This window comes from Schistocerca serialis, chromosome 9 (genome assembly GCF_023864345.2).
Source record: "Schistocerca serialis cubense isolate TAMUIC-IGC-003099 chromosome 9, iqSchSeri2.2, whole genome shotgun sequence".
Taxonomy (NCBI): domain Eukaryota; kingdom Metazoa; phylum Arthropoda; class Insecta; order Orthoptera; family Acrididae; genus Schistocerca; species Schistocerca serialis.
This window is the reverse complement of record NC_064646.1, coordinates 277,561,320-277,574,688: the sequence shown is the minus strand read 5'-3', so window position 1 is coordinate 277,574,688 and position 13,369 is coordinate 277,561,320. Positions and strand designations below refer to the sequence as shown.

The window sequence follows — 13,369 nt, the reverse complement described above, 5'->3', positions numbered from 1 at the left end:
TTGAATTGGTAGACTCACACTTCATTAACAGACATAACAACATCAATTTAATCTCAATAATACGAGGGCCGTTCAGAAAGTAACCTCCGGTTGATTTAAAAAAATACACCAAGTTAAATAAAAATATTTTAATATATACATCTTACAACTACATCTTTGCACTATTTGTCTACATAGTCTCCATAGCGATTGAGGCACTTATCGTATCTCTTCACAAGCTTTGAAATTCCTTCTGCATAAAAATCACCCGCTTGTGCCTGGAGCCAGCCTGTGACCGCATCTTTGAGCTCTTCGTCGTCATCAAACCGCTGTGACCCGAGCCATTTCTTCAAATGCATGAAGAGGTGATAATCACTTGGCGCCAGGTCTGGGCTGTAAGGTGGATGGTTGATAACGTCCCACTTGAAGAACTCAAGAAGGGCCGTTGTTCTGCGAGCAGAGTGAGGACGGGCGTTATCATGCAAAAAAACGATACTAGAAGTCAGCATACCACGGCGTTTGTTCTGTATAGCCCGTCGTAACTTTTTTATTGTTTCACAGTACACGTCTTGATTAATGGTCGTACCACATTCCATGAATTCAACCAACAACACCCCATTTGGCATCCCAAAACACCGTTGCCATCAGTTTTCTGGCAGAAAAATCTTGCGAGGCTTTTCTTGGTTTGGTAGGCGAATTTGAATGTGCCCACATCTTTGATTGTTCTTTTGTCGCAGGGTTCACGTACTTAATCCAGGTTTCGTCACCGGTCACGACTCTGTTTAACAATGGTTCTCCTTCGTCCTCATAACGTGACAGAAAGTCTAATGCAGAGGCCATTCTTTGAGTTTTGTGGTGGTCGGTAAGAATTTTGGGCACTCATCGTGCACAGAACTTACGGTAACCCAATCTTGCTGTCACTATCTCGTCCAAGAGAGTCTTAGAAATCTGTGGAAAACCAGTAGACAACTCCGACATTGAGAAACGTTGATTTTCACAAACTTTTGCATCAACTGTCTGAACGAGTTCGTCAGTCACCAATGATGGTCTACCACTCCTCTCTTCATCATGAACGTTTTCTCGTCCACTTTTAAATAAACGTACCCATTCACGGACAACTCCTTCACTCATAACTCTTGGTCCGTACACGGCACAAAGCTCACGATGAATAGCTGCTGCAGAATATCCTTTGGCTGTGAAAAACCTTATGACAGCACGCACTTCACATTTGGCAGGGTTTTCTATTGCAGCACACATTTCAAACTGCCACAAAAACTAAACTAGCGCAGGTACGACGTTCACTCGACCAAGGCTTGATGCTGACTGACCTGTTGAGTGCGTGAACGCACAGATGGCGTCGCTACTCCCCCCACAACCCGCACTGTGACCAATCGGAGGTTACTTTCTGAACCGCCCTCGTACTTCATATTTATTCAGATGAAAACACACTTTAGTGATGTTCAGACTGACCTACATGATTTCATATTACTAGCTGTTTATCAACCAGAACGTCATTACTAATCAAGGCAGTAAATCTTAATCCCAGGCTTTTCCACAAAGGTGTTATCATGATCATTTGTAACCACAGACTTTGACACAGAGATGTTGATCAAGTTATTACCTGGTACGAACTGCTGATTTATTGACTGTTGGTGGTATATATAGAAAAGCATAAGTCTAATTGAAGAAATCGGTAACTAAATTTTAGTGTATAGTTATACGTAAAATTTAATAGTGGTGTCATTCTAGTGAACCAAATACACTAGTGTCCTACTCTGTAGGAATCAGCGTGGGTTTCGAAAAAGACAGTCGTGCGACACCCAGCTCGCACTATTTGTCCACGAGACTCAGAGGGCCATAGACACGGGTTCACAGGTAGATGCCGTGTTTCTTGACTTCTGCAAGGCGTTCGATACAGTTCCCCACAGTCGTTTAATGAACAAAGTAAGAGCGTATGGACTATCAGACCAATTGTGTGATTGGATTGAAGAGTTCCTAGGTAACAGAACGCAGCATGTCATTCTCAATGGAGAGAAGTCTTCCGAAGAAAGAGTGATTTCAGGTGTGCCACAGGGGAGCGTCATAGGACCGTTGCTCTTCACAATATACATAAATGACCTTGTGGATGACATCGGAAGTTCACTGAGGCTTTTTGCAGATGATGCTGTGGTGTATCGAGAGGTTGTAACAATGGAAAATTGTACTGAAATGCAGGAGGATCTGCAGCGAATTGACGCATGGTGCAGGGAATGGCAATTCAATCTCAATGTAGACAAGTGTAATGTGCTGCGAATACATAGAAAGATAGATCCCTTATCATTTAGCTTCAAAATAGCAGGTCAGCAACTGGAAGCAGTTAATTCCATAAATTATCTGGGAGTACGCATTAGGAATGATTTAAAATGGAATGATCATATAAAGTTGATCATCGTTAAAGCAGATGCCAGACCGAGATTCATTCGAAGAATCCTAAGGAAATGCAATCCGAAAACAAAGGAAGTAGGTTACAGTATGCTTTTTCGCCCACTGCTTGAATACTGCTCAGCAGTGTGGGATCCGTACCAGATAGGGTTGATAGAAGAGATAGAGAAGATCCAACAGAGAGCAGCGCGCTTCGTTACAGGATCATTTAGTAATCGCGAAAGCGTTACGGAGATGATAGATAAACTCCAGTGGAAGACTTTGCAGGAGAGATGCTCAGTAGCTCGGTACGGGCTTTTGTTAAAGTTTCAAGAACATACCTTCACCGAAGAGTCAAGCAGTATATTGCTCCCTCCTACGTATATCTCACGAAGAGACCATGAGGATAAAATCAGAGAGATTAGAGCCCACACAGAAGTATACCGACAATCCTTCTTTCCACGAACAATATGAGACTGGAATAGAAGGGAGAACCTATAGAGGTACTCAGGGTACCCTCCACCACACACCGTAAGGTGGCTTGCAGAGTATGGCTGTAGATGTAGACGTAGAAAGCAACAAATGGAAATTTTGTAAGGTTGTGTTTATTTTTCCACAAAAAAGCATAGACGGGTGATATTAAAGCAGAAACAATGTAAAGAATACAGAATGTAAACAACTGCAACATGCATAACAGTAGACAAAAATGTTCTTCATTTTTCCCAACTTTAACAGATTTGCACACACCCTCTGACGGTTGGGTATTGTGTTCATTATGTACTGTGATCACCTGTGGCAGGCATGCTGTGATTGACATCATCAGTGCTCTATGAGGTCAAGCATTATCGTCCATCAGTACAAAATCTGGGTCCACAGCATCTCACAACAAACGCACATGAGGTCCCAAGACCTCGTCATGATAACTGACAGCAATTAAACGTTGCTGATTTGTCTGTACAATTTCATGAAGAGGTTTTAGAGTGGTCAACATAATTCCTGCCCATGCCTTTGGGGATCATCCTTGATACCGGTCTCTTTCCACAGTGTGTAGGTCCCAAAATTGTGTTCCATGTTCCTTCCAGATGCGAATCCATTGAGAATCACTCTCCAGACCAAAATCAGGACCCATCTGTGAAAAGAACATTGGCTCACTGTTAGACTGTCCCCTTCAGCGAAGCAATGCCAGAGGTACGCATAAATCAGGTCTCTGACAATAAAGGCCACTTTTCTGAAACCTTCTGTACACCATTTGCCTCATTATAACACATCCAGTGGATGCTGTGGGGTCAGATGTCAGTTGCTGTGCATTAGTAAGTTGGTACTGTCATGCCCTTACAGCCGAATAAAGGTCCTCTCTTACTGATGTCAGGCGTTGTTGGCCCTGCCCTGGTCTTTGGAATACAGTTTCGATCTCTAAAAATGTCATCACATCTGAGAAACAAGTAAACAATTCACATTAAGTCGTTGGGCCACATCAGATTGTGACAGTCCTGCTTCCATTCTTCCTATGGCCATACACTGCAGAGTGTCTGGTAGGTGTCTTCTCTGTGCCATATTGCACCATCTATGGCTATGTACACAGTGATTGTGGAAGTAAGACTACCCGACACACTATCCCCTTTGATAGGTGCCCTGACATCAGTGTTGGTGTGGTTGTCCATAAACTGGAATCTCATCTCCTGTGCAGAACATGATCGTACAGACATCTGTTGATTATATTGTGAATTAGACACAGGATGGGGAAATAATGGTTTGCTGCTTTAAATTTGAACACAAGTGTAATAACTTGGATTAACCATATGTTAGATAACTGCAAAAGCAATAAAGTTAGATGAACTATTTAGTTAATGCAATGTATACTTCCATGGTGATTTACGAAATTTTGCATTAACCTTGCAGGATTATAATTTCCCTGATTTGTTTGATTTGCTTACTTTGCACCTTACTTGGATAATCACCTGCTTTACATAGAATAAAAATTAGGCCAACAAAATTACGTCACTTCTTGGAATTAAACAAGCATAAAGGCTTCAAATAACAAAAATATTTTGAGGTGAATGAAAACTTAAGGTACAAATAATTTTTTAGTTTACCTCTTGTCCTATAATCATGATTGAGGCTTGTGGTGAGGAAGATGGGCCATAAACAATAAGCACGAGCCTGCCTCATAGTGCCTTGTGTGGGTAACACATACACAAGATGAGCATTGCTCATGGTATGTCATGCAGGACAGGCAATAACGGCACGAGATGCTCTGTGGTTCAACAGTACACAATAGTCTCTTACTTCAATTACATGTATTTCTTCACTGCTTCACTGCTTGGTTATAATTCCCACAAAGATTAAACAACTAATACTGATCATGTCAGTAAAAAGAACAGCTAACAACTGATGATAGTAGCAATACGTGTGTTATTATTGTAGGCAGTGATTTGGTAGATGCTAGTGACAGTGATAGTGATGATAGTGGTATAGTGTTTGCTCTATGGAAATGTCCAAGAAGATTAATCATTGAATATGACACCAGTGATGAAGACAGTATTAGTCATCAATCATCTAAACAACAGATTTTAAAAGAAGAAAAACAAACAAGCAAAACTCTAGAGTATACACAAGCTCCTGTTATAAGACCACCAATTTTAAAACAGTTAGATGGAAGTACAGAAGAGTTAGATGTAATAAGTTTTGGGGTAGTATCGTAACGGAATCAAATTTGAGTACACAGAACAAGACAAGAAAGATTGTAGATAAGTGCTGTAATTTTATTTATATGTTTTATGGGTGGCTACAATAGCCTAAGAATTATCATATGTATGTTGAACATTTAATGTTTGGTGATATTTTTTATATTTTTTTAAATGTAAAAATGCTTAATTCTTTTTTCTGATTCTATATCCACAAATGCAATTTGATTTGAGAGCTGTGGAAGATACATAAGACAGTTCGTATTTTATAAATATTTATTGTGTATTCTTGTTTTCTGACATGTTTCACATCTCAGAGAATCTCCTGTCTGTGGGTCAGTTGGAATGAAAAGCACATCTAATATAATAAAAGAAAATTGATGAGACATGAATCCTTGTCAGTTGTAATGGAATTAAAGAATACTTTGCATTAATCATAATAATGGCTCACATAAAAAAAATTCAGATGCACTGGTGTAAAAGAGCCCTCATAGATACAACGATATTAAGGGAAACTGCACCACTGGAAAGATTTTTGCAAGCCACTAGGTTGTTACATTTTGCAAATAATATGAGACTGACAAGATGGATGGAATATGTAAACTATTTTAATAAAAAAATTCAAAGAAGTATATGCAATTAAAGAGAACATGGCATCTGATGACTTTAAGGGACAATTTAATTCTTCAAAGAGAGCAATATTTGGGATAAAATTTTATAAACTTTGCGAGTAAGCATCAGGCTATTGCTATTATTTTAAAATGTATTAAGGGAGTGATAAACCAGATGCTGATTACAGAGCACCTGAAACTGTTGTGATGGAGTTATCAAAGTCAGTACTAAATAGAGGACATACTTTACATGCATGTAATTGATATTCTTCATTGAAACTATTTGAAACAGTAGTTGAAAATGGAACAAATGTTTTGGGACAGTACATTGTAATAGAAAAAAATATGCCAAGAGATTTTGTTAAAGCAAAATTAAAAATTAGTGGAATACAAAATGAGATGCTGAAATGTTGTATTAGTGTCAAAGTTGAAGGATAAATGGGACATCCTTTTTATTTTTAAAATCCACAAAAATATAGAAATGACAGAAGAAACCATAAGTCAATAAAACCCAAGTTTCAGACCAAAATGGATTGTTGATTGCAAGAGGGGAATGATTGGTACTGACAGGCAAGATCAGATATTAGTGTTTTTCCCTGTTACGAGGAAATACTTGAAATTGTACTGAAAAATAACGTTAAAGCAATAGCAGCCCTCAGTCACAAAAATAGGAGTCTTTTGACCTGCTATGAGTGCCTTCTTCAGAAGTAAAATTCTCAAATTGGCATGTCACGTATAAAACTAAATATCAAGCAGTAAACCTTTAGTCACAACATTTTTAAAATGGAATATATAGAAGGCAAGCCACAATGGGCTGTTTGTATGTGTCATGCTATGGTAGCATCAGACTCTTAGGCCAAAAGGCTCCTTTTTTGCAACCGAGGGCTGCTGTTGCTTCAATGTTACTTAGTAAACAGTCACTGACCACGCAACCATGATCAAACTTTAAGTACTGAAAATTTGTTTTGCATGTTTAGTATGTTATTTTATAATTCACATGTCATGTACAACAAAGAATATGAAAAACAAACAGATTTACAATGAGTATTCACTTCAAATAGCAGAAGCTTTATTACAACATGCAGCATCACAAGTTTATAAAAGATGACGATCATTAATGTCCAGAGATACACGTGTGCATCATTCTAATCACTGTCTGAAACATGTAGATCCCATGCCATTGAAAAAGCATCCAGCAAGAGCTTTCTAACTGTGTACAAAAAAATAAGAAATGGAGTGAAAACATGGGGGAATCAAAAACTGTCAAACTGCTTTTATGTATCTCATTGTTTCGAAAAATCACACACAACTGTAGATTATTGATTATCTATGAGAGTTCTCAAAAAATAATTTATTCAAACTAAGTGTTAATTTACAATTTTTTCCGATACATTATCCACTGACAAATCATAAGTCATTTTTATTCACCGATGAATCTATCATATTTATTTCCCAGACAATTTAAAATTATTGGTTGTGCCCAAACATTGTTTATGATTTCACAATTCCTTATGTTGCATCCAAATATGTAGGTTGGAACTTAAATAGTGGCAACACTGCTGTGGAGACACTATGCAGTGGAATCTACTATTGTCACTGATAGCACACGTTGTTGACATACATACCTTACCCCCAAGCAAATAGACTCGCCCATCCCATGTCACCAGTGTGTACACAATCGAGGGAAATGCAGTCACTTGGGAGCAAGCGGTCTAATGTAATGGTGTCACTATGTTTTCAAAACAGGAACAACAGAGTTGGATCAAGATGGAATGTGCCAGAGGTTGTACAGTACGACAGTGTCATCAAGGTCTTCAAGAGGCATGCGGGGAATCGGCATTGCCGTACAGAACGGTGGCACATTGGGTAAAAACCTTCAATGAAGGTCAGCAAACTGTGGCTGATATGCATTGGCAGGTCATCCTAGCATCTCTGAAGAAGTAGTGCATGCTGTTGCCGCATTTGTGGACAGTGATCGACGCAATACAATTTGTGAGCTCACGCATGAAACCAGATTAGCACATACGACTGTGCTTTGCATCCTGAATGAATGCCTGGGGATGCGAAAAATTGCATCGAGATGGGTTCCACATGAGTTGACGGAAATGCAGATATGGATGCGTTATGAAATTGCTCAGATGCACTTGGAGTGTTATGAGTGCGAAGGAGAGGCTTTCTTATGCTATATCACAACACTGGATGAGACATGGACCACATCGTATGAGCCAAAACTGAAATGCTAATCCAACAAATGGCGTCATTATGGGTCACCGCAAAAGTCGAAAGTGCGTCAGAGCCCCAGTATGGTGAAAGTTATGGTGGTTCTCGTGTACGACTGTGATGGTGTTATCCTAAGGCTTTATGTTCCTCCATGGCAGACCATCAGTGCACAGTGTTACTGTTTGTTTTTGGAGCATTACCTATGACCAGCTTTGCGAATGAAGTGGCGACATTTTCTGCGCAACCCACCCATCATTTTGCATGACAATGTGCGGGCGCATACAGCGCAAGCTGTGGCTGCTCTGTTCGATGTTTGGGACTGGGAAGTACTGTACCATCCACCACACTCCCCAGATTTAAGTCCTTGTGACTTTGGATTGATTCTGAAGATCAGGGAACCACTTCGTGGCACTCGCTTCAGAACTGTTCCAGAGATTCAACAGGCAGTAGACCATTCTGTTCGCACCTTCAACAGAACAGGCTCTGCTAATACTATACTACACCTTCCATATCTCTGGCAATGGGTTCTACACAACGCTGGTGACATTTCAAAGGACAGTAACAGGTGCAAGCAAGTAACTCTTTTGTATTGGTTGTGAATAAATAGTTGCCACTATTTAAGTTCCAACCCTCATATATATGTCATATGACACACACACTTTACAGGGGTTCAAGCCACAGCTAAACAGCTCAGTGGTTCGACACACAACAGACCTTTTTGCACGCCCTGAGCAATTGAGAGATAGCATGTAGGCTTCCGATAAAGTAAATTGTTTACTTGAAAGAGGGAGATCAGGTCTTTCAGGTAACCTATGTCCATTTGTGAATAAACAGTTATTAACTCACAACATTTTTAAGAGCACATATCATATGAATGCAGTCAATTGCTGATTTCTCTTACAAGAAAAGGTTTCATGTAAAACTAAATGGACCATTGGTATCAGCATAGCTTAAATAAAATACTGGTAATGAAGTACTTCCCAAACAAGAATTTCAGTATCTAATTGTAGTAGATTTACTATCAGTGTAATAGAAAAAGGAAAAAAATAGTTGTCTCAGGAGCAGTATTATAGAAACAGAATTATGCCACTTTTCTGCATTTCAGCCTCTTTCTTTCTTGCCTGTTACTCTTCTGTTGTATCTATTGTCATGTTCTGGAACCATACCCTAGAGGCTCTATTCTTCTTCTGCACTGTGTCGTCTGTTTCTAACTGACCAAAGTGGTAGAGTGGATAGCACACTGGACTCGCATTTGGGAGGACAACAGTTCAAATCCACATTCAGCCATCCTGATTCAGGATTTCCTTTGTTTCCCTAAATTTCTCCAGGCAAATGATGGGGTTGTTGCTTTGAAAGTACAGAGCCAATTTTCTTACTTGTCCTTGAAGCATTCCAGGCCTGTGCTCTGTCTCTAATGATCTTGAGTCGATGGAGCATTAAAACCTAATTTTCCTTCTGTCTTCAGTTTCTTCATTCCAGCATAGTGTTTCCCTCCATCTCTTTTTGTTGCTTGTCATCCCCCATACTACTTCTGTCACACTTACTGATGTCCTCTTAAATCTACCTCATTCCTCTTCCACTATTTTTGGTCCATCCATTCTGAGATTTTTGTTCACCATTCTGAGGTACTCTATCCTGCTCACTTATTCATTCACGTTCCATACTTTTATGGGCCTATCCTGGTTTTCTGTCTTTTTTGTATTCTTAGCCTCTCTCAGGTTCATTATTAGCAATGGTCATTATCCAAGGACTCTGATAATTTTACATTGATATCTGTGAGGTTCCTATTTATTCCTCAGTTGTAGAGGGTATAGTCAACTACCAACTTCCCACTCAAGTCATTACCATATTAAGTGGCTCTCTTTTTTTCTTGAACAAGGCGTTCTTGACCACAAACCATTCCTTTGGGAGAAATTCAACAGTCTTTCACTTTTCTCATTTCAACTGCCCTCAACCCTCTGGCCCAAGCACATTTTCATACCTTTGTCTTTCTTTTCTAATTGTGTATTTAAATTCCCCAATACTAACACATTCTTTCTTCCTATCTCTTTCTGCATTCCCTCTTCAAGGTCGTGTTTTTCTGGAGAAGTGCAGCCTACCTGTGGGAATACACTTGTAACACTTCCAAGGTCTTTCCCTTAATGACAGTTTTATCTTCAGCATCATATCACTTATTCTCTCCACTTTTATTTTTAACCCATCTCTAATTACTACTTCTACTCCATTTGTCCTTTCATCATCATTCCAACTCTAGTATAATGGATAGACCTTTATTGATTCTCTCCATTCTTCTCCTTTCCATCTTGTTTCTACTGACACCAACAAATTCAAATTCCTTCTTTCCATCGTCCACTATCTCCTCCACCTTCCCAATCAAGGACCGAATATCATTGCTCCAAATCCATCTTTACAGCTGAGTTGTCATTTATCATATATATCCTTTCTGAGGCTTGTCCCATTCTTGAAAGCAGAGGTATCATCTAGTACTGGCTTACTGAGCCCTTCATAGCTTCTCCAGAGCCCCACCCCATTGGCTGTCACTTTTCAGGGATCCTGTATGACATTCGTAGCTACTGTAGATCTCTTGGGACACATACATTCCCCACTGTACTTCACCCCTACTGGCAGTCCCCTATTTTGTGCTATTGCCAGTCTCCTACTATATGGACAAGGAGTTCGGATTGTGGGAGACAGTGTTACACTGGTGCATTTCTTTATTTTTATATAATAGTGTACATTTCTGTTTATGAAACTAACTGTTTCTAGTGCACAAACAAGTTTTCATATTGAAGCAGAGAGATACCTTCACTATTTTGATAACAGTCTAACAAAATGGTAGTTGTTGAAGATGTACAAATCATGAGTTCTACATATAATGAACTAAAATGAGTATATAAGTGTTCTTTGTGTGAGAAATACAATGAAGGGTATGATAATATGTGTGTGCCATGTCATATTTTAACAAAAAACACCAGAAGAAAAGTGCAAGTAAATAGACATGTAAGTGTAGCAATTACTAGTGTCAATGATTAGCTAGCACACTTTGGATCTTTGTCTCAGAAAACAACAACATGACAAATGCCTACATTCTATTATTTCACTGTCCAACTTTATGATCAGTGATGAAGCCTGCCTAGCATTGGTTACTTCATATTTTCATTGTGTTGGGTATCATAAAAGTGTTTTTCCAACTAATTGAAATATATTATTATTTCCTGTAATGACATTGTAAAACGAATTAATAGTGTTTATTCAAACAAAGTGATATATCATTCCCACATAGCAAGAACAGAAATTTGCCCATGTTGGATATCTGTGTAAAGCCCACTGACTGTATGATATACAATCCTACAGTGCAGAATTCTGTGAAGACTACTGGACATTTTGAATTATATCAATTCATATATGCCTATGTCACCACATAGGTGTAACTGAACCAATGCACTTCCCAACACAATTGATTTGCTTCTCTTTTGATACAGAAAGATTTTCCTAATTGATGACTGAATAGCCCTGATAGCTCTAACCCTTTCCTTCTTGCCTGATGTCACCTTGTGGTTGAATGTTGTTAAATGTTTTCTTGCTTGTATAAGTTTTTTAAATTCTTCTTTGACTAATTTGGAATTGCCAGACAAATAACAACTGCCACTGCATAGAATGTATTTTTTAATGGTTAGTAGTTAGTTTATGAGGATATATTATATACAACTAAGTTAAATTGTTTAATTTTATTTTCAGGTTGGTTTCAAACCTGCAGGCGGCATACGCACAGCTAAAGATGCACTGAATTACCTTATACTAATGAAAGAAGAGCTAGGAACAAAATGGATGTCCCCAAGACTATTCCGCATAGGAGCATCAGGGTTGTTGTCAGATATTGAAAAACATTTGTATCTCCATACCACTGGTAAATTTGCCAACACACAGGATTTTTTGATGGGCTGAGGGGGAAAATAGGATGACAAGATGGATGGAAGGACGACACACACACACACACACACACACACACACACACACACACACACACATTATGACCTTAATAAGTGGTCATTTCTCTGTGTAGTTTCCCTATTCCATGTATTTAATGTTTTTATATACAAACAATGATTAAATGTGCTTGCCTTTTGCTTGGCTGTTACTATATACTTGCAGATACACCCAGTCATTAATTAATTCAAAGGAAGTCATCTGCAGTCTATGTTCTCTATCCCAGATGGAATAATGTTTATTCTCTCAGTGACACCATGCCTGTCTTTCTGCAGTTGTCATATTCCCAGAAATGTATGTGACATTTATAACCTCTGTCACTTTTGCTTGTAGAATAAATACAATTACCTACATTAATTTCTGCACTGTGAGTGTTTTCCTCAGTTTCAGTGAAGGGTTTCTTTGTTTTCATGTGAACTTATTTGGGATGACTGTGACTGCCTATGCATACAAACATTCATACAATAACTTTTAACAATTTGTTGCCAGAGGTGGTTGCTACATACAAGAAAACTATTGATATAAGAAAGTTTTATATTTATTCATTGTTCTTGGAACATGCATTGTTGTATTATGGATTGAAATTTACTGTGTCAAAAGAAAAATTTATTTGAGAAAACTAGAAAATTATGAGATAGGTTTGCTGGGTGGCATTGACTTTCAGGAGGCATACTTTCATTATTCCCAATACACAAATAAAAGTACACTATCTTGGCTTATGGCACAAGCAGTTCCTTTCTGGAGGAAGAGAAGCGGATAGGTTGAGGGAAGATTAAGAAAAAGGTCAGGTCACTCAAACCTCACGATGACTGCAGTGCTTGGCTCTGGGTGACCCACTGTCTGTTTTTAATCTTCTGTCAACCTATACTACTCTCTTGTCCGAGGAAGGAACTACCACCACCAAAAGCCAAGATGTGTACTTTAATGTGTGTCTATTGGTAGTACTGAAAATTCATCTCCTTAAGTTAAGTATTGACAGCAATTCCGTCTCATAATTAAAGAATGAAATTTATGTAAGACAAAACTAATGTAAGTGAAATTTTGTTTGGATACCTGTTAACTGTATGTTGTGCTATTAAATTACATAATTTCTTTAGTAAGTCTAATACAGCCAGCATTACTCTTTCATTTTAATTTTGTCCAAATGTTACAGGTGTTAAACATAATTACTGATGCCGCTTTATGAAATATTAAGCAAAAATTTTGCCACATGAAAAACAATATGTTGGTACTGAACTTGCACTGGTGGTAATAAAATAACTATCATACAAGCTTAGGAATTCTGTGGCAGTGAAGTTAGTCACTGAAATGAACAAAGGAGCAGTGCTCTGATTCTTTACAACAGTTGGTACAATAACAGCTTTTCATTTAACAGCCGAAATTTATCTTTTATGGCACTGCCACAAAACAGCATTGACATCAGACAGCATCTGTATCCTTCGTGTACTCACTTTGTATCTCTACCATTGCCTCTGCTCTCTTGTACAC

At 38.5% G+C, this 13,369-nt stretch overlaps 1 protein-coding gene across 1 annotated transcript in view; it reads left to right on the top strand.

The window, feature by feature from the left end:
- Nucleotides 1-12,238, top strand: part of LOC126418438 (deoxyribose-phosphate aldolase) — a 167,502-nt gene extending 155,264 nt beyond the window's left edge. Inside the window, exon 6 of the mRNA XM_050085197.1 lies at nucleotides 11,633-12,238. Coding sequence (XP_049941154.1) covers nucleotides 11,633-11,839 — 207 coding nt within the window. The 3' untranslated portion in view covers nucleotides 11,840-12,238. The remainder of the gene's footprint in view (nucleotides 1-11,632) is intronic.
- The last annotated feature ends 1,131 nt before the right edge of the window (nucleotides 12,239-13,369 follow it).